We start from the raw sequence: 19,685 nt of genomic DNA, 5'->3' as shown, positions 1-19,685 counted from the left end.
GACCACATTCATACTTTATAGACAAATAACATGTTATTTTATGATCCTAAGAGGAATTGCAGTCAGAATGGAAACCATAATTCATTTGATTTATATGGTGCCTTTCCTCTGAATGGTCTTTGTAATTTGTAGCAATTCTACAAATAGTGTTCCTTGATCAAGGAATTCTTTCTTTTTGTTTTAAATAAATGCATCTTATCCTACTTATAATAAATAAAAGACACTACTTGTGCTATTCAAATTGATTTGTGTGCCAACTGTATATTGCTTGGCACAAGGTCCTACTGTAAAATCAAAGTTAATGGACACTTCATTCTGAACACTGCAGGGTATGGGGTGGCATGTGCCACAGCATGTGTCAACTAAAAAAATGAAAATTTAAGGTGGTATAAAACTATCATAATGTGCCCAACTCTCCTGCTAATGGCTTGCCTCCAGTTTAGAGAACAAAAAAAGTTCTGGGTTGTATGATACACTCGTACAATTAATTCAAATTAACTTCCAAGCAAAACCTTAACATTCATCTGTGAAAATAGCAAAGTACACATAAGAGAACTTTGTCGTCACTGTTAACACTGTGTAGCTAGAAAGCTTACTTTCAACGATTTTATGGGCACCAAAAGGAACAGAACAGCTGTAAAACGAGTGCAGGACAACTTTAAAAAGTTTCCACAATACATAACATCTAGTTGATGGGGACTTCAAACTTAACAACTGCAGTTGCTGATCTCGTCTTTTCAGCACAGCTTCACTGCTCCAATGTATCTTGAGCTCACCCCTTTCTTGACAGCCAACAACATACTGCCTGACACAGAAGGTGCTGTATGAATGCCTTCCAGGTACAGCAAATTCGGCCACAATTTTGATTTTTATTTCTTCCTTCTGTCCTGGTACATAAAACAGTAGCCTCTCTTCCATTTGCAAAGTAGAAAACACAAAAATTACTTATTCCTTCATCAGCTAGCAGCTCTCACAAACACAAGAGCTCCTTGTCTCATTAAGTAAGGCATGCTGGGACGAGTGGGATTTAGAGGAGAATGGCACGGTTACCTCAGACTTCCTAACATTATTGTAAATGTAATCTGTGACTAAAAATCACTGGAAAAGTAGTGAAAAGTGACATCACCTTAAGAGAGAACATAATAAAAGACAAGCAAAAACATCTGACCATCAATCTGCAGTTAAAACATCCATCACTGGCAAAATCCTTATATTCACCTCCATTTAGTTAATAGGAGACTAAGATGGGTGGCAAAACTAAGCTGCATGTCTAAAGATGCTGGGAAATTTAACCATGTGGGTCTGGGGTTATGGCAATTTTGCAGAAACAAATAAGGACTTAAATACCAACCTTTTTTTTTTTTTCAACTAACTTTGTTTTCATCCAATTACTTTTTTTTTTTTTTTATACTTACAAACCAAGCACACTTGTTTTGACACTTGTAAGGAATGGTACTGCACAGTTCAAACAGCACATTGAACCACCAGTAAGCTCAAAGTTGATTGGCAACTGGCAGTAATTCTAAAAATCCTCTGTAAATGTCCCAGGGATGATAAATGCTGGGGGACGAAGATAACACTGTGTGATCCCTCACAAGACAGCACATGTCACAGAACATAATCCGTACTACACAAAGTTGTGCAATAAACTCTGTCAAGGGTAAGTTGCTACACAGAACAAGAGACAGAACATGCCATTTGTTGCTCCCTTTGTATAATACGCACGTCGCAACCATATAGAGTGTAGCTGCTGGGACAGGTATGTGACACTCTTAGCAATCACTTAACAGAGACAGCACATCTATGCTGAGGGATCAATCATGAGCTTTCATGCCATTATTATGCCTTTTCTTATTGTGTCAGGTACTTGTGTAGGATGTTAAGACATGAGGTCAACTTACTATACATACTGATGTATAATAAGGATAAAAAAATGTACAGTTTGCTAAACACAACTCGAAATAGTTAATGTTTTACTTTAAGTTCATTTAGATGTAGCTTTTATGTGAATAACCTGTACAACTAAATCTAGCAAAACTTTTGACAGGAACCTAGAGGGCAGGTGCCTGAGACATGCAGGCACATAATAATGACTCGTAGGATGTTTTCCGAAATGCATGCAAATAGATTAAAGAATTATGGTGAAACAAATGTAAAAGTAAATATTAAGAGTGTTATTATTTTATTGATGTACACCTTTAAGCTCAGAAAGTTAACCAATTTGTGTATGCCTGAAAGAAGATGTGAAACAGGATCTTGTGACTTAGAGGTCAAAATGTTTTTCACAGTTTGCTAAAAGTAATGTCACTGACAAGTAATTTATCAGTGGTATGACTGTGGCCAATACAAAATCTAATATAAAATAGCCCTCAAAAGCACCCTAAAAATGAAAATTTTTTGAAAGTATCACCACTACCAAAGAAAGAAGACAACTCTGTTTGATTTGCTATCTACAGTCCATATACTTGCAAGCATCACACCTGGCATAAAAGACGACAAAGGCTGGAATGATTAAACTATAGCTAAGTGATATGAGGCTCTTCTGCGTGACCCTAAACTACATCATTCAGGATGTGTGTTTTACATGTGTAACATTATTGCCTTTTTTTTTTTCTGCAAACAAACATAAGTAATGATAGAAATAAAGTTTGGGTATTACCTCCCTGAAGTTGTCTTGTGGTTTACTGACATTTGGCAACAACTGATGAATGTTAATGCAACTAGCTGTGTTTGTTCAGGTTAAGTTCTTTCAGAGGTGGCATTCAAAGTATGGACTGCCAGACTCTGTGATTCATCAAGGGAACACTTTCAACCAAGCTCTATGGCTTCTGTTAGAATATTTGTGTAGCCGTTTCAAAAGGTAGCTATCTGGGTTTGTAGCGCATCATCCGTAAATCCCTTCAGGAGATGCAGTGCTTGGCCTTTGCTAAGGTATTCTTAAGTGTAGCCCAATCATGGGAAGAAAATCCAAAGGCAGGTCAACATATCAATTTCAGCAGTTCGTAAACAGAGTGGCTCCTGGTCCCTGTTAAGGCATTCCTCTCTGTGAGAATAAAGTGCATTGTGCTGGGTTGACTCCACTGTGTCTGTGATGGGAACTGAGGGATGAGTGAATATTAAATAGATAAATGTTGAAGTTTGCACTTGTAAATTTAGGCTAATAACTGAGGCGTTTCCAGTATTAACTTCTACATCAATGTTAAAATAACCTAGGAGGTTATTAAAGTGCCTTTCGTGAACAGTCATTCACAACAAAACACAAAGGTTCACTAAGTTTGTGTTTTGTTATTTAAAGTACAGTAACATTGTGCTGATGTAATGTTTTGAATAAGTTTGAAACAATTTTTTCAGTAATAAGTAATAAAGCATTATGTATTTTTAATCAACCTCCACCCCCGAGAAAAAGAGCTAGGCCAACAGAATAAAACTTTAACACTGTATTAGGAAAAATAAGTAAATAAAGAAACAAATAAATAAATAAACATGTGAATAAATAAAAATAAATAGAATAATAAAGGGAAGAGAATCAGCTTCCTCAATTGAAATACTTATTCTAAAATGTTATTGATCAGATCCTGCCAGGTTTTAAAGAAGTTTTGTTCAGATCCTCCAAGTAAGAATTTGACTTTTTCCAATTTCAGATAATATAACACAGCAGTTATTCACGGACTTATAAGAGGTGGGTTAGGATTCTTCCAGCTGAGCAAGATTAAGTCTAGTCTATGTGCCAATAGTGACGTAAAGGCAACTGCGGTTCGTTTGTCCTTCGCCACTTTAAGCCCCTCTGTAAGCCCACCAAACACAGCTGTTAATGGATTAGGAGGGATTGGGGACACCAAGGCCGTCTGAAAAGCATTTCAAGATTTTGGTCAAAAATGATGTTAGCATTATGTATTTTTTCTGACATTTTTTCACCTTCAGTGCCAGTTTCTACTTTCACACAAAATAAAGTTACAAACGTCAACAGGAACAGAACTCATTTGTGACCCAAGGGCCACCTGTACTTGATTATCAATTTCTAACATTAATGCACACTTGGAATCAAAGTTGCAGAAGCATATCCTATAAGGATATTTCTGTTCCTATACTAATATTTGCCTTGTCCCTGGTCACTGAACTAATGCTCCTGCAGAGTATTTCACATAGGTGTTAACTGTGCCAAAAAAGTTTCTACAATTTTCACCCTTCACAACAAGTATATTCATATTACTTTACTTCTTTTGAATACAAAAACTACTGTAGCGCTTTATTGAGTTTGTCATCTTCATTTTGTTTGTTACACCCAAGGTATCAATAAATGTTTATCCTTAAAAATGTATTAATGTAGTGCTGTAAACAGAGAGAAAAATCGAAGTTCATCAAAATCTGCGCCACAAACTAAACCATAAAATGAGTGAACTGCAACACCACTACAGGTAAAGAGTAAACCGAGAAAGAAAAACAAAGAAAACCACAAAGTATCAATCCTACATCCATCCATTAAACCTGCCACCAGGTCAACCTCAACAAGGGGATTTCACAAATATAAAACAGAAATTAAGACCCAGTGCCTTCCGAAGCCTAGAAAAAAATACAATCACAATTTTTAAATACTAGATACACTGAACTACACAATCACAAAAAAAAAAAATCCCTCTAGGTATCCAAATGGCAGCTCAAAAATGTGACCTTGCCTCAGTAAGTACCCAGACATAAAATACAATTTCCACTCCAATATACAAAGTAATGTAGTTTTGTACATGAACCTGTAAAACTAAAAGAGGATCTATTCAGATATTGCTTTGATCAGGTTTTAATTATGCACAATGGCAAAGTCCCACTGATCTGAACAACTTTCAAAAAAAACAAAATGAAACTAATACCTTTACACATTCTGCATTCAATAACTTCAAATAGGGTAACAAAGCAAATCTAAACACCGTTACAAAATGAATAAACTTTAACTGAAGATTGTACCTTAAATGGCTTCCATTTAGATTATGTTTCTATAATATTACAGAGCTGGTTACACAATTGCTGTTGAAGTATTTTACCCCTCTCTCCAGTAGCATGTCCTTGAACTGTTTCATGCGGGCTTCCAGAGGGACGATGGCCCTCTCCCGGGCAGCCTTGATCTCTGCCTCCATAGCTGCCTCTTTCTCAGAATCCACATCTTTAAGATCATCCTTCCTGCATTGACACAAGTATGTTAGAGTTGGCTTTGGCACTAACCACTTGCCAGCAGAAGTCATTACACCCAGACCCAAAATACATTTCTTGACAAGTATGATTTTATGGCAAAGGGCTGAAAATAACCAGTCAGCTTTTAGTAGCTAGTGTTAGCAAGCATACATACATACATACATACATAAATAAAATGTTAAACCAGTGTACTCATGCTTAATCAGGAATTTTAGCTGAATGGAAATCTTCACATGTTGTGTTTTATGGAAAAAAACAGAATGCTGTAATCTTACAATGTAGGGATGATGACTGATGCAATAGTTTCTTGCGATTTTGTCACATTTTAAACTTTTTACCTGGTACATCCTGGTGGCTAAATCAAGCACAATTATTAGAAAGTAAAAATGTTCTTCAACATTGTATCAATTCATACTTTTCAGAATTAATGTCCTATACAAAGAGTTTCTTTTTATAAAGATACCTGGAAACTTTCAGTAGCAATGAGGGGACTATCTTAGCCATGTGTTCATAAAACTTGTAACTGATAAAAGTGGACAAATACAAACTAAGAATCAATTTCATCACAATTGACTTTAAATAGCACCTTAAATTCAAATGACAGAGAAACAAAAAACTGGATCAAAACACCTTTTTAAATAAACACAATGGAATTTAAAATTAATATACCAAGGATTCAGGCCACATACACTTTTACAGAAACATTTAGAGTAATTTAGAAGTATTTACTTACTTTCTTTTCTTTGATTTTATTGGCTCGTCTTCAGCAGAATCCTCTGTCATCAGTTCTAGCTCTTCTTTACTGAAACCTAGTCAAAAGAAAAAGTATGCGTCACATTATTTGCATGAAATCAAGTTGCTTAAACATTGCTAGGCTGCTTCGCCTAGGACTGTGACAATGGTGTGATGGGTAAGCTTACATGTTCCAAGGACCTCAAAAGTTTTGGTGCTCGAAGCGTGTTCTGCTAAAAAAAAACAAAATAAAAAAGAGGATTTGAGGGAATGACTCTTAAAAGAACTCTACATGATGTCACAGAGTTGCAAGAAGCCATGGCCAAAACCTGGTGATGCTCATAATGACAAGACAGTGAACAATTCTGCTGCCTTGAAGAACATTTTGCATGCTATGTTATTCATTATCAGGGGTCGGCCTCCAACCTGACTGATTTACTCAAAGTTGTGGCGCAGATAAAGATCTAACATTGGCTTGGGCATGGCAGGTGTCTGAAGAAGTAATCAGGATGACTTTTGATCAGACTTAAAGGGGTTCTGGCAAACCACCAAATAACTCAAGAAAAGGATGAGGGACGCTACCCTAGGCTGTGTCCAGAAAATAAAGGGAAACATTAAAAGTTGTTGAGCGTATTATCAGGGGATGGAACAATTTAATCTGACAGAAACTACCTTTTCAGAAGTAGCACTGCCTGGAATTAGGATTGAGCTGCTCATTCTCTTTTTCTTTCTCTGTGTATGATCTCCAGCCATAAATGCTAAAAACACCAAATGCGAAGTGTAACGTTTAATGAAATCTTTTAAAATTGTGTTGGTGAACTGGAGAAGTGGTCCCGATTTCAAAAGGATCCTGCAATAGAGAAAGAATAGCGGTCCAAGTCTTTGTTGTTTACCAGGTGTCTGAGATGTCATTTGAACTTGCTAATCCTTTCTACACGTGTTTAGCTAACCAAGAACGTGGTCCTCATGGCAAACCGTAGAGTATTTAAGTTGGGCAGAAAGTAAAAGTGAGGTGTTAAGGCAAAATAATTAAAGTTGGGGAGAGATCACCCCGACACTGGACCTTAAATCTCAAGATTACTGCTTCTAATCACCAAACCAAACCTTAAGACTTCTGTAAACCTTTTTAATGTATCCTGGCATTTTAAGTTGACTTGGATAAAGATCAACCAAATTTATAATGATAATAGCAAGATTTTCTGTCATCTTCTTTGCAATTTTTACAAGCCAGAAACAAAGGTATAGTCAAAGCTTTAAGATAACCTTGAGGACCTTGAATTTCATTCACCTCAGTTTTCAAATGAATTCCTCACTTTACCAAATTTGATGACAATTTTAAAGATGTATGGGATGAAACTGAAGGTGAATGTGTTAGGATAAAACTCCACAGCTGCTAATTTGAAGTTTGTGTGTTTTTCCCCACAGGGTGTGAGACTTCAGAGCTGACGATATCTGCCAGCTGGCATTACCTTGTTTCAGTACTCAACTCTTGCTACCACCGGTTTCCTGCTGTCTTACAATTTCATTTTTTTTATTTTTATTTTTTTTTTTTAATCTAGCTGCTGTGATATGACTGTGATTAGTGTTCAAGACCAACTACAGGGCATATACACTCCTTTGTATATACCAAGCTACCAATGATGCTACAGAAGGCATGTTTCAAAAGTGTAGCAGGGGGCGCCAGAACTAAAGAGTATAAACAATGAAATGACACAGTAAAAATGGTAGCGTGAAAAGAAAGGGGCATGCAGACAGAAACAATGAATTGTGGACACCACACTAGGAAAAGATAGTGCGGGTATACTAGAATTCTAAACACCTTAAAACGACCTCCACAGCATCCTTACCAATTTTCTTTCCTTCATCCATGCCCTTTTTATGAGGTGGCTCCTGGATTATTTTGTCCACATCTGATCTTCCTATAAGCTCATCAGGCCGATCCCACATAGAGAGCCGAGTGGTAGGATTATAAAAGAAGACCCTATCATCTCCTGTCCAGACAACACACCTGAAAATCCAAACACAGTACTCTGTATTCAAATAATTAAAAATAAATGCATTTGAGCCTTGAGAACGATTACAGAGATTAGCTGTGTTGACATCTTGTGTTAGTCACTTTGGATAAACGCTTGTCACAATTGAATGAATGTAAATCAGGAGCCACAACACAACTTGCAATGTTCACTAGAAGTGGAAAGGACAAACAAGTAGACAGATTTTTCAATCCATACTTCAAAATAAAAAATACAGAATTTCAGACACTTCACTAATCATCATCTACAAGCCTTACCAAGGTGTTCCAGGTATAGGAGATGTAGCAATGGGTTTTGCTTTCTGTGCTGCTTTTTCTTCTTCAGTCATTTCCTCATCTTTTGGCTCCTAAAGAGAAAAAAAAGGACACACAATTCAATTTCCTGCATTTTAAACAGCTGTGCTAATAATTGCTTGCTTCTATTACTGAGACATTATTGAGTTTCAAAAGATCTATTTAATTGAACACATTTTGATTTAACCAAGCTAAAGATTCTAAGCATTCTATTGAAATTCTATAATAAAAACATAAAATACAGTAAACACTGAGTCTTCCAAAAAGTCCAATACATGTTAATATACAATATTTTGGAAAAAGACATTCAGAGGCTCCATATAAAATGTATGCATTAATAGGAAACGTACAAATGACAAAATGCAGTACATTTCTTTAATATAAAAAGAAGCCTTAAGTTTTTCAAGGAAAGAAGAAATTGAACAAAAGATAAACAACTGAAGTGCTAGAATCAATATTGTGTTCACATGCTATGGAGTTACCATTTTTGACATCAGACTTTCACACTTCTTTCCATCCATGTGTATTTCTGGTTGAAGGTTTGGGACAAATGCGAGGTTACTGTTGATTAGCTGAAAAGTCCACACAAAAACCAAGTAAAGATTAGATCTCTGAATTTATTTTGCAAAAATAAAAGGCAAAGGAAATGTGTTAATTAGTAAATGCAAAAATTGTTCTAAGAAGGTGTTACTGTCAAATTCCATTTCAGGCTAAGCTGATCTGTTTTAGTTATAAATATGAAACGTGGGAGAGGTCAGTATTACATCACAACTTGGCAAACACCAGGTGACAAAGATACCTCCAAGTCGGCAGCTACCATCTGGAAGGGCGTTCACATGAAATGTTCCACTGGGCAAAGACATATTTCCCACATTTTCCATAGCATGTGAACACATTCTTTTGCAAAGGCTGCAAAATCAAACATTCCCACTTGTTAAATGCCAGAATCTTCCCATAACGTCAATAAAAGCCAATCTGTATTCTAGTTTTGAGAGGCGTTTTAGGTGGTGTTCAATGGGGTATTTTATCATATCTTTATAAATGATCTGTTCTAGTGTTTACATGAAAGCCACCATAAAAATGTCCTTCTTCTGTACAAGAAAACTGTGTTACAGCGCCTAGCAAAAGCATTCACTCCCCTTGAAAGTCATCACCATTCTTTGGATTTCCAAAGGCTTATCCCAAATGACTTAAGGCTATTATTGCAGATGTGCAGTTTGAACACTTAAGCAGTGTTTTATCAGGTTCAATTTTTTTGGATATAAAATTTAGACAAATTATGTTTGTTTTAAAAATAAACTGTTAGACCTTAGGTTGTCAATGAAAAGACTTAGAGGAATATGTGCGAGTATCTTTTGAAACCCAGAACACAGTGATGTCTTTCATGGAGGCTGAATAGTTTTGCCATGCATTGTAGGGGTTCCACTTTACTGTATTGACTGCTTTAAAAAAGTCCTTTGTAATATCAGACAAAAATCGTAAACCGCTCAGTCATACCTAACATTACTTCCAAATTTAACAATGTCTTATTCACTGTAGACGTAAGCGCTGCTGCCGTGTTAGAGAGTAGCTGTCGAGTCAATAAGGTAACTAGCACTCTCGAAAGACACAGCAATAGCACTCGTAACACACAAAGTTTCATGAATTGTTACAGTTAAATATTTGGAACACAACATTTAATGTTACTCTTATGACTGGAACTTTCTCGAAAAAAATGAAGAAAACATTTGGTAAACTGTCATATTACGTAATGCAACATTCTGGGCTTAAGAAAACAAATTCATGATTTTGCATCTACTCATTATTAAGATATTTCTGTAAAATCATCAGAATTGTTTCATAACCAGTTTGTACAACCAAATCTGCTTTTCCTTTCACCCTGCTGAGTGAATTTCACACTTGAGCTTAACACATATTTATACTAACATATGTCCTGAGGCTATTCGGGGTGGAAAAAAGTGTAGGTGCATTAACTATTTAAATAAATTACTTCTTTAAGAGTTGACCCCAAACCAAAACTTCACTGACTAAACCCACCTTCAGGGAAAGTACTTACTGAAATTCCACATTAAAATGTGCCCATGGGGTACTTTGCCTAATGATGCACAGGTGCAGTTACTTTATATATTAAAAAAGAAAATAATGTTTTTCTATTGGAAAAACTTCCAAATAAAATACAGCCCACGGCCTTCCTTTGTACAAATGAGTCTGTGCTAAATTTGATGGTGACAGGTTCAGCGGTATGGATCTGGATGCCAGACAATCACTACTTCTTTTTAATAACTAGTGCTTTCCAATAGGAGAAAAAAATTCAAACTACAAGCACTCATTCCAAGTCATGTCAGCAAAACTGAAGCTAATCACCTCTTTGATCTCTTTTGGCGGCTCCAGTTTTGGCTCCTCTTCCTCCATCTCCATTGGCTCAGCCTCAACTACTGGCTCTTTGACAGGCTCTTTAGGTTTCTCGGCTTCCTTTTCCACTGTAGGAAACACTGAAACACTGGCTGGATTTAACATACATTTGAGAGCTGTCAAGATTAATATAAACAAAAGAAAATTAGAAAAATTTGTTTAAAATGGAACAAAGTTAAAACTTTAACAATAATCAGCAATAAACTAATGGTAATGAGAGAAAAAGCATTACTTTAAATGAAAAGTTTGGCAGCTTTGAAGTCAACCTTGTTTTCCACAATTGTGGCATACATTCATTTGTTCCAAGAAATCTAAAGTAATTGAAGCTGCATTTGTAAGTTTAAAAAGTTTCCCTCAGTGTCTTAAATTGCAGCCAGTAAGCCACCAGAACAAATATGAAGCAAAACCGTACAGATGAGCTTAGTACTGTGGTTGAAGTGGGTCAGTACTCACGTGTATTCCATACCAGCACCTTTCCTATTCTGCCCCCTATCAGTTCCGGCACTTACTGTATACATAATGCAATTGTTTCAGAAGTCATCAGCCATAATACCAGGAATTGCTGGAAGTTCCCCATTTCTACTTCAACCACTCGCTTTGAAGCAATAAAGGACTGGACTTCATAAAGCAGGCCTTCAAGTGATTCATATGTATATTTAGAATAATAAGACAAAGCTGGCAATAAGTCACTTTTAACACAGATTCTTTGCACTCTTTCCTGTAATCACTGTTCAGAGCAGCTACTGTGAGAGTTTTCGTGTAAACAGCAGCACGTATATAAAAAAAAGGATGCTATGGAGCCAACCAGGGGTACTGTAGGGTTGAATATTGCACATCATTTGAAGTAAAATATGCATCTCTAACTATTTGACATGCCTCCGAGTAGGAATGCACAGATTCCCATATTCTGGTTCATTGTAGATCATTTATAATTCTTGCATCATATCTGTCAATTCCAACACCATCAGTCCAGTTTCCAAACCCGCTTAGCCAGAGTAGAGTTACAAAGAATCCCAAAACTAATAATGATAATTATATTTTCTCTGTAACTTAAATTCATAGAAGTTGCAAACAAGCATCTTATAAACAGATGATTAATTAAATTAGGAACACATTTTTCGTGTTCCCAAAACATTCTGACTTAGTTTATTTATTTGATAAGATGAGATTTCACTTCATTTGCCACATACCATTGTATGCATTAGGAATTTGTCATTATGTATATATATGTATGTGTATATATATTTTTTATATAATTTTTTTTCATTTTTATTACTATTTAATTTAATATTGTTTCTTTGTATCAGTATACTGCTGCTGGATTATGTGAATTTCCCCTTGGGATTAATAAAGTACCATGGAGAAGTACAATGTACAGAATGTAGTAACAAGGAATAAGGAGCGTGGATGTTTTGGACCTCCCAAACATAAAAAAAACTTGCTAGTCTAATGCCTTGTGTTTTATGTACCATGACAGAATGGAAAAAAAGGCCAAAATAGCCGATGAACTAAACATCGTTGTTAACCCTTGTACAGCACCAGCTTTGTTAGGCAGCACAGTGCTGGCTGTCAGAAAAAGGGGACGAGCATGATTGTGCTGAAAGGTCGGCACTCAGCTGGTAAATTTGACATGGGAAACAACTTTCAGTCGTTCAAATAAATAGAGTCTAGCAAAGTGATCAACAACTACCAAAACTGACATTCTAGACACACATAAAAACAATTCACATGAATCCAACACCTGAAATCACAGCCCTTCTCAATAAAGGTATTCTTCTCTGTGCACAGCAGAATGTTTAATGGACTCAAATCACAATGGCAGCCATCTGTCTATTTTTAATTCCTATGTTTATTTCATATTTAAAAATTTTCACAGGCATTATGCTTATTTTAAGATTCAGGTTGGCCAACGATGTTTAACTCATCTTTATGCAGTTTAATAATGCCAGGGCGTTCTGACAAAGGAGAACTCCAGATGATTACTTGCCAATGTTAATGTGAATTTCTAATAAACCAGGCCCTTGGTTTTAACAGGTTATTCACCTTACCCCAGTTATGTCTGCGTACGTAAACACACGGTGTCTGTTTTCCTGTTGCCTCAATTATACGTCACTGGTATAAATTCTCAGTAGCAGTACTAATGTTTACGATGCACAATCTGCTGGAATGAAAGCTGCAATTTTTTGTAACTATATGCATCACACATACATTCTAATAGATGACACATCACAAACAATGCCTGCTGCACAGAAATCAGCTTATATTAGATGGATCCTCTTTACCACGTGTGTAATCTCCAGGCAAGATTTACTAAACAAAGGAACTCAAAGCTTTAGAGTGGATATATTCAGTATGTCTGAAGGCTGTTTCTTCTGGTGTCAACTTGGCCACAACTGTAATCCACTAAAGGAAGCACATTTTTCTCTCTCTTTTTTTTGTAATTTCTGAAATACTCCCAAATTTAACAGAGAAAGTTTTTGGAATGAATGACGGCCAAAACTGTGGAAAAAAAAATAAACTACTTGGAAAATACTAAAGATATTAAGTAAAGCAAAAGCTTGTTCAAAACACTAATCTACGTCTATGAAAAATATTGTGTAGATGATGCAAGATATTTTTGCTTTTTATTTCATGATTTGTGTTAGAAGATATAAACTTTCTACCATGCACTGGTTGTAAAAGAAGAAAAAAATGCAAAATTCTAAGGGATATACTTCAGCACTGACAAAAAAAGAGGGCAGACGTGGCACCTTTGTCTTTTAACTCCTGTGGTTTCTCCCACGTGGACTCCAGTGTCCTGTTGTTATAATAATAGGTCTTCCCATCAGCCGTCTTATATTCGGACCATTCGGGCAATGGCAGTCCTCCAGCTAAAGCAGCGGGAGAAGCAGCAATGGCAACTTGTGGATGCATCATGGGTACAATCGGAGGAGCCATGCCTGGGAGTACACCTAAACAGGGAAAAATTCAAAACATTCAAAATCATTCTTATTACAAATCTTGAAAAGAAACACATATTCACCATTTCTCAAAGCTTACATATAACACTTGTGTACTTGGAAATTTAAACACAAGAGTTTTTTGGAATATTTATGTTTATTTAGAAAGAGATTTTGAAAACAAATTGAGTTTGTAAATCTACTAAGCAGAGGACTAACTCTTTATGCTAAAACTACATGAATGCCACTAGTAAAAAGTACAGGAATTGGACAAAAGATATGAATGTCTGTCATACTTGTTAAGAGAACTAGAAGTAGCTGGCCTTCTCTTTCACAGAACCAACCATTTGCCTTACTATTGAGACATAATGGGAGCCGTGAATACAAGATAAGAAGTGAACAAAATCAACAGTGTGAGCAACAAATGTTAACCAAGGATACTTGTTGAAGCTTTCAGGAAGACACAGCACTTCAAATGCTCCCTCATTATCCTACTGCACTTTCATTTTTGTTATTACATAGTGGGAACAGTTACATGGCCCTGGTGTTCGTTCTGTGGTTTTGTTCTAAATTGTGAACAGCTGCCACATGGAATCAACATTACAAGTAAACAGTGGTCATGGAAAATAAGACTTCGGCCAAGGTGTACATTTACAGGTGCCGGTCATAAAATTAGAATATCATGACAAAGTTGATTTATTTCAGTAATTCCATTCAAAAAGTGAAACTTGTATATTAGATTCATTCATTACACACAGACTGATGTATTTCAAATGTTTATTTCTTTTAATTTTGATGATTATAACTGACAACTAATTAAAGTCCCAAATTCAGTATCTCGGAAAATTAGAATATTGTGAACAGGTTCAATATTGAAGACACCCGGTGCCACACTCTAATCAACTAATAAACTCAAAACACCTGCAAAAGCCTTTCAATGGTCTCTCAGTCGAGTTCTGTAGGCCACACAATCATGAGAAAGACTGCGGACTTGACAGTTGTCCAAAAGACGACCACTGACACCTGGCACAAGGAGGGCAACAAACAAAACGTCATTGCTAAAGAGGCTGGCTGTTCACAGAGCTCTGTGTCCAAGCACATTAATAGAGGGGCGAAGGGAAGGACAAGATGAGGTGGTAGAAAAAAGTGGACAAGCAATAGGGATAACTGCTTGTACCCTGGGGAGGATTGTGAAACAAAACTGTGGGGGAGATTCACAAAGAGTGGCCTGCAGCTGGAGTCAGAGCTTCAAGAACCACCAGGCACAGACGTATGCAAGACATGGGCTTCAGCCGTCATATTCCTTGTGTCAAGCCACTCTTGAGCAAGAGACAGCGTCAGAAGCGTCTCACCTGGACTGCTGCTGAGTGGTCCAAAGTTATGTTCTCTGATGAAAGTAAATTTTGCATTTCCTTTGGAAATCAAGGTCCAAGAGTCTGCAGGAAGAGGAGAGGCACAGAATCCACGTTGCTTGAGGTCCAGGGTAAAGTTTCCACAGTCAGTGATGGTTTGGGGTGCCATGTCATCTGCTGGTGTTGGTCCATTGTGTTTTCTGAGGTCCAAGGTCAACGCAGCCATCTACCAGAAAGTTTTAGAGCACTTCATGCTTCCTGCTGCTGACGAACTTTATGGAGATGCAGATTTCATTTTCCAACAGGACCTGGCACCTGCACAACAGTGCCAAAACTACCAGTACCTGGTTTAAGGACCGTGGTATCCCTGTTCTTGATTGGCCAGCAAACTTGCCCGACCTTAACACCATAGAAAATCTATGGGGTATTGTGAAAAGGAAGATGCAATACGCCAGACCCAACAATTCAGAAGAGCTGAAGGCCACTATCAGAGCAACATGGGCTCTCATAACACCTGAGCAGTGCCACAGACTGATCGACTCCATGCCACGCCGCTTTGCAGCAGTAATCCAGGCCAACTAAATATTGAGTGCTGTACATGCTCATACTTTTCATGTTCATACCTTTCAGTTGGCCAACATTTCTAAAAATCTTTTTTTTTTTTTTAAATCAGTCTTAATTGATATTCTAATTTTCCGAGATACTGAATTTGGGACTTTCATTAGTTGTCAGTTATAATCATCAACATTAAAAGAAATAAACATTTGAAATACATCAGTCTGTGTGTAATGAATGAATCTAATATACAAGTTTCACTTTTTGAATGGAATTACTGAAATAAATCAACGTTGTCATGATATTCTAATTTTATGACCGGCACCTGTATAGGCAGTGAAAATACATCTGAAATAGGTATGGAACATTCAGTTTTGGGCTGACAGATGTTTCGTTGAGTCTCAAAACATGATCTGCTATGCATTATGATGGACAAAATACCTGGGAGTTGTTTTGCCTATTAAAAGGAAGCTGAAACTCGGGGAAACTTGAGGCCTACCAGATAAACTACCATAGGGAGAGCCCTGAGAGTAAACCTGGAAGAAGTACCTGAACAAAATTTAAAAACCCCACGAAATGACCAATCTTCTCTAACATAAGCCAACTGGTTATTTATAGCTGTTCAAAGAACTACGCTATTCAGTGATATAATCTTAAGTAACATTTATAAGATATCACTTAGAGAGCCTTTATATTTTTGAACTGACCTGTATCCACAGGGTCAATGTAGATAAAGTGTGGGGTGGTTGAAAATAAATGTAAAGCATCAGTGTTGAATTGTGGGTGTATTTTTCATCTCAATTCCATACACCCTTAACATTTGCGACGTATTAACACTGTATAGTTTATACTGCTTTTTCAGCTTTAATTCACTATTGCTGCCCATTAAAGCTGAAGCACTCACAAAACATACAAAACCTTTTTCGACTATCAGACATATTATACTATACTTTTGACTAGACGCAGAGAGAGCTGTAAATGTTCCAGGTTTACTGTAAATGGCAGCGTTAGCAAGAACTTCCCTGGCCGATCTACTACAACCAAATGAAATGGGACACCTTCAACCTTCAAAACTAGCTCATGTCTTTAAAACTGTTTAAGGCGCTAGTTAAAAAATTCTTCTAACTAAAAAGGTAAACATTTGGACACCAATGGAATTAAAGATAAACAAGAGCACTTCTTCACACAAAGAACTGGGGAATCTGAAGCAAACTGCCCAGTAATGTAGCTGAAGCAGATACTCAGATAGCTTTAAAAAACCGGTGGGTGAGACTACAGACAAATTATTAGCTGCCAGAATGGGCTTCATAGACTGCTTGGTCTCTCCTGATTTGTGAAAAAAGCTTACAAAACACACATTAAGATTTGTGTAATTGAAAGCTGAAATGGAATTTATTTTGCAGTGTTACTGTATAAATCTTTCTATTAAAAAAAAAATTTTGGAAGGCTTGGAAGGAGACAATACGCGATTTTCACGGAGACACTTTAATGTCCTGCGAGACAAGGGCAGCGAGGCAAAAGGACAGCTGCTGTACAGGCTTTTAAATCATATCATGGGATTATATAATCATATACCTACTTAATCTGGTTAGTAACCTATAAATAAATTTTGCAGTGGAAGCGCCTAAACTATATAATAATAAATATTCAATATTAAATAATATATTTTTATGTAACAATGCATATAAATAACTTAATTTTAGATACTTAGGGTACTTCACTTAAATTGAAGCATCAACTAGACAAAAAAGCTTTTCAACACTATAAACCCAGACACATTTTCTTTCTCTCTTTAGGGATATTGTCTTCGGCTGCGATACAACATGTGCACTTTGCAGGTGGTATTTTGTCCAATCCCAGTATTAGCTTTAAAAAATGTGTTAACAATAGGAATATGTGAAATCCGCATTATAATATGGTGAATGCTCACTGATTTGCCAGTTCTATCTCCTAGAATCCATAATAAAATTCATCAAAAAAAAAAACTCATATTCAAAGATACATTGCGAAAAATGAGAAAACATTCAAATGCTAAAATGTATTCAGAAAAAAAGAATACTTCAATAAAATTATTAAAACTGAAATACAATTAAGAAATTCTCCACCCAAAAATTATGAATCTTATACCAATTACTCGCCTCTCATTATTTGCTGCAATGGCTAAGAAAACAATCTTAATAAACATAAATTTGACAAACGAGAAGCCCATTCAGTCCATCAAGTGTGTTTGATTAGCTAAGCGCTCAGCTGTCCCAATATCTCCTCCAGATCCTTCTTAAAGGTTATGAAGGTTTCTGCTTCAACTCCAAGTCTCGGCAGATTCTGACAACTCTTGAGTACAGAAGGGCTTTCTGGCTCTAGTCGTAAATGTGCTTTCCATTAATTTCCACTGGTGTCCCCACACAGACTAAAGAGCTTTAATTCTCTGAGTCTGTCACAGTGGCACATGTCCTTGCATTCTGAGATGTACTTGGGTTGTTCTCCTCCACACAGTTACAAGTGCTGCTCTGTCTTTCGTGTAGTGAGGTGACCAGAACTGCACACACTAGTCCAGATGTAGTCTCTCTAGTGCATTATATAGGTGGAGCGTAATGTCCCTCAATTTATTTTTAAGTTTCACATATATAATCTAATATTTAATGTCTTTTTAATCGCCACTGAACATTGTTTGGATGAAAATGGTGTGTCAGCATGAGCCCCTTATATCATATTTCACTGAGAAAAGACACAGCAAAACTCCTGATAAAATCAGTCTGCGGTTTAAGTCCACTGTAATAGCAGCAAAAAATAAACTGTCCATGGAAGACGAAAAAAAAACCTCAAATCTCTTGTTGCATAATTCAAATGTCAATTATGGAGTCATATCCACGCAAAATCCCAAACATGTATTTTCTGCTTTAAAAAAAAAAAAAAAATGCTCAACAAACCTTTTCTGGAGAAATTAGTGTCAGGCACAACAGCAATGCACATTCAAATGAGAATAAGCTTTTGAATTCAAGTCCGGACTCCTGACCAGGGACTGAGGAGCAGAGACGGGACTTTGCTGTTGCACACAAGACAGTTTTCCTGGAAATGAGGCCTGAGCTGCCTCAAAAGTTTGCATATTATAATCTGTTTAGTTAGCCATTAAATGGTATAATTTTGCTTCACCTCTCCTTGCATCCTTAATGGCTAACACAGCACATCTCCCTACTACTTCCATTTTGTGCAACAAAAAATACATGTTGTTTGGGATGATATGAGCATATGACTGGACACCTGGTATGTGCATTCTCCATTTCCAGTAGTGTGAGACATTTCATGAATGTTTTGGTATTGTTTACTATTTTTAAAATCCTGTCCTCAGTAAAACCTATTGTTATCAGGAATTTTGCTCTCTCTGATCTCCATGAATATATGCAATTATAAATTATTCTCGGCCATTGCTACAAAACACCGCGTGGGAAGTAACAGATATAAAAACTTATTTTTGGGTGAAGACTTCCTTAACAAAAAACATAAGCAGTAATCATAGTGAATTTTCAAACAGCACTTTAAAGAGAAAATAAGAAAGATTTCTATGTTAGTAATCAAGCAAGCATGCCACAACATGACGATGTTACTTAACACAGGTGAAGCTGCATTCAAAATAAATAAGCCAAACAATGGTATGATCAATCAGACAAACACAAAGCTAGTAAAACACAGAAAGGTATTTTATAAATTGGTTTGCACTTACAGTACTTTAAGACTACAATCACTTTAAAAACAAAAACTGCTTACACCCTGCCCTGCAATATAATACATCCATGCAAGCTTTCCGCTGGAATGTGCTTACAAAATGTGTAAAAGAAAGCCGAAGAACCTTAAACGGCTCAACTAAATCAACTTTTCTTCAAAAGACAGAGCTGCCTCCAAGCTTATATTAATCTGCAAATCAAGTTAAACTCTGAGGGATGATCAAGATAAAGATCGAGATAAAAACGGCTTCCAAATTTGCCATGAAAGGTGTCATTAAGCTTCCACGGAAAATGCATTACAGTGATTGAAACTTGTGTATATGTCAAAAGATTTTATTTCTGTGTTCAGCCTGGCCTATCCTAACATTCATTTTAAAAAAGCTCCTAATGCTCTAAAACGACTTTAATTCTAACTGATATGATATTAATGACAAATCACCTTCATGTTTGTACCTGGATATAAAATACA

General features: G+C 36.5%; 1 protein-coding gene across 6 annotated transcripts in view; it reads right to left on the bottom strand.

Moving 5' to 3' along the window:
- The window catches only part of LOC120543052 (transcription elongation regulator 1-like), a 91,477-nt gene that overhangs the window by 26,030 nt on the left and 45,762 nt on the right, over positions 1 to 19,685 (bottom strand). For 3 of the 6 annotated variants that reach the window (XM_039775887.1, XM_039775889.1, XM_039775891.1), the window contains 8 exons: positions 13,402 to 13,602; positions 10,604 to 10,767; positions 8,722 to 8,811; positions 8,204 to 8,292; positions 7,761 to 7,921; positions 6,102 to 6,146; positions 5,915 to 5,990; positions 5,034 to 5,169 (listed from right to left, as the gene is read on the bottom strand). In XM_039775887.1, the coding sequence (XP_039631821.1) occupies positions 5,034 to 5,169; positions 5,915 to 5,990; positions 6,102 to 6,146; positions 7,761 to 7,921; positions 8,204 to 8,292; positions 8,722 to 8,811; positions 10,604 to 10,767; positions 13,402 to 13,602 (962 nt within the window). The remainder of the gene's footprint in view (positions 1 to 5,033; positions 5,170 to 5,914; positions 5,991 to 6,101; positions 6,147 to 7,760; positions 7,922 to 8,203; positions 8,293 to 8,721; positions 8,812 to 10,603; positions 10,768 to 13,401; positions 13,603 to 19,685) is intronic. The other 3 variants (XM_039775895.1, XM_039775890.1, XM_039775888.1) reach the window with 2 other exon arrangements.

Source organism: Polypterus senegalus, chromosome 13, assembly GCF_016835505.1.
Source record: "Polypterus senegalus isolate Bchr_013 chromosome 13, ASM1683550v1, whole genome shotgun sequence".
Taxonomy (NCBI): domain Eukaryota; kingdom Metazoa; phylum Chordata; class Cladistia; order Polypteriformes; family Polypteridae; genus Polypterus; species Polypterus senegalus.
The sequence above is the reverse complement of the archived record's forward strand: the minus strand, read 5'-3'. Positions and strand labels throughout refer to the sequence as shown.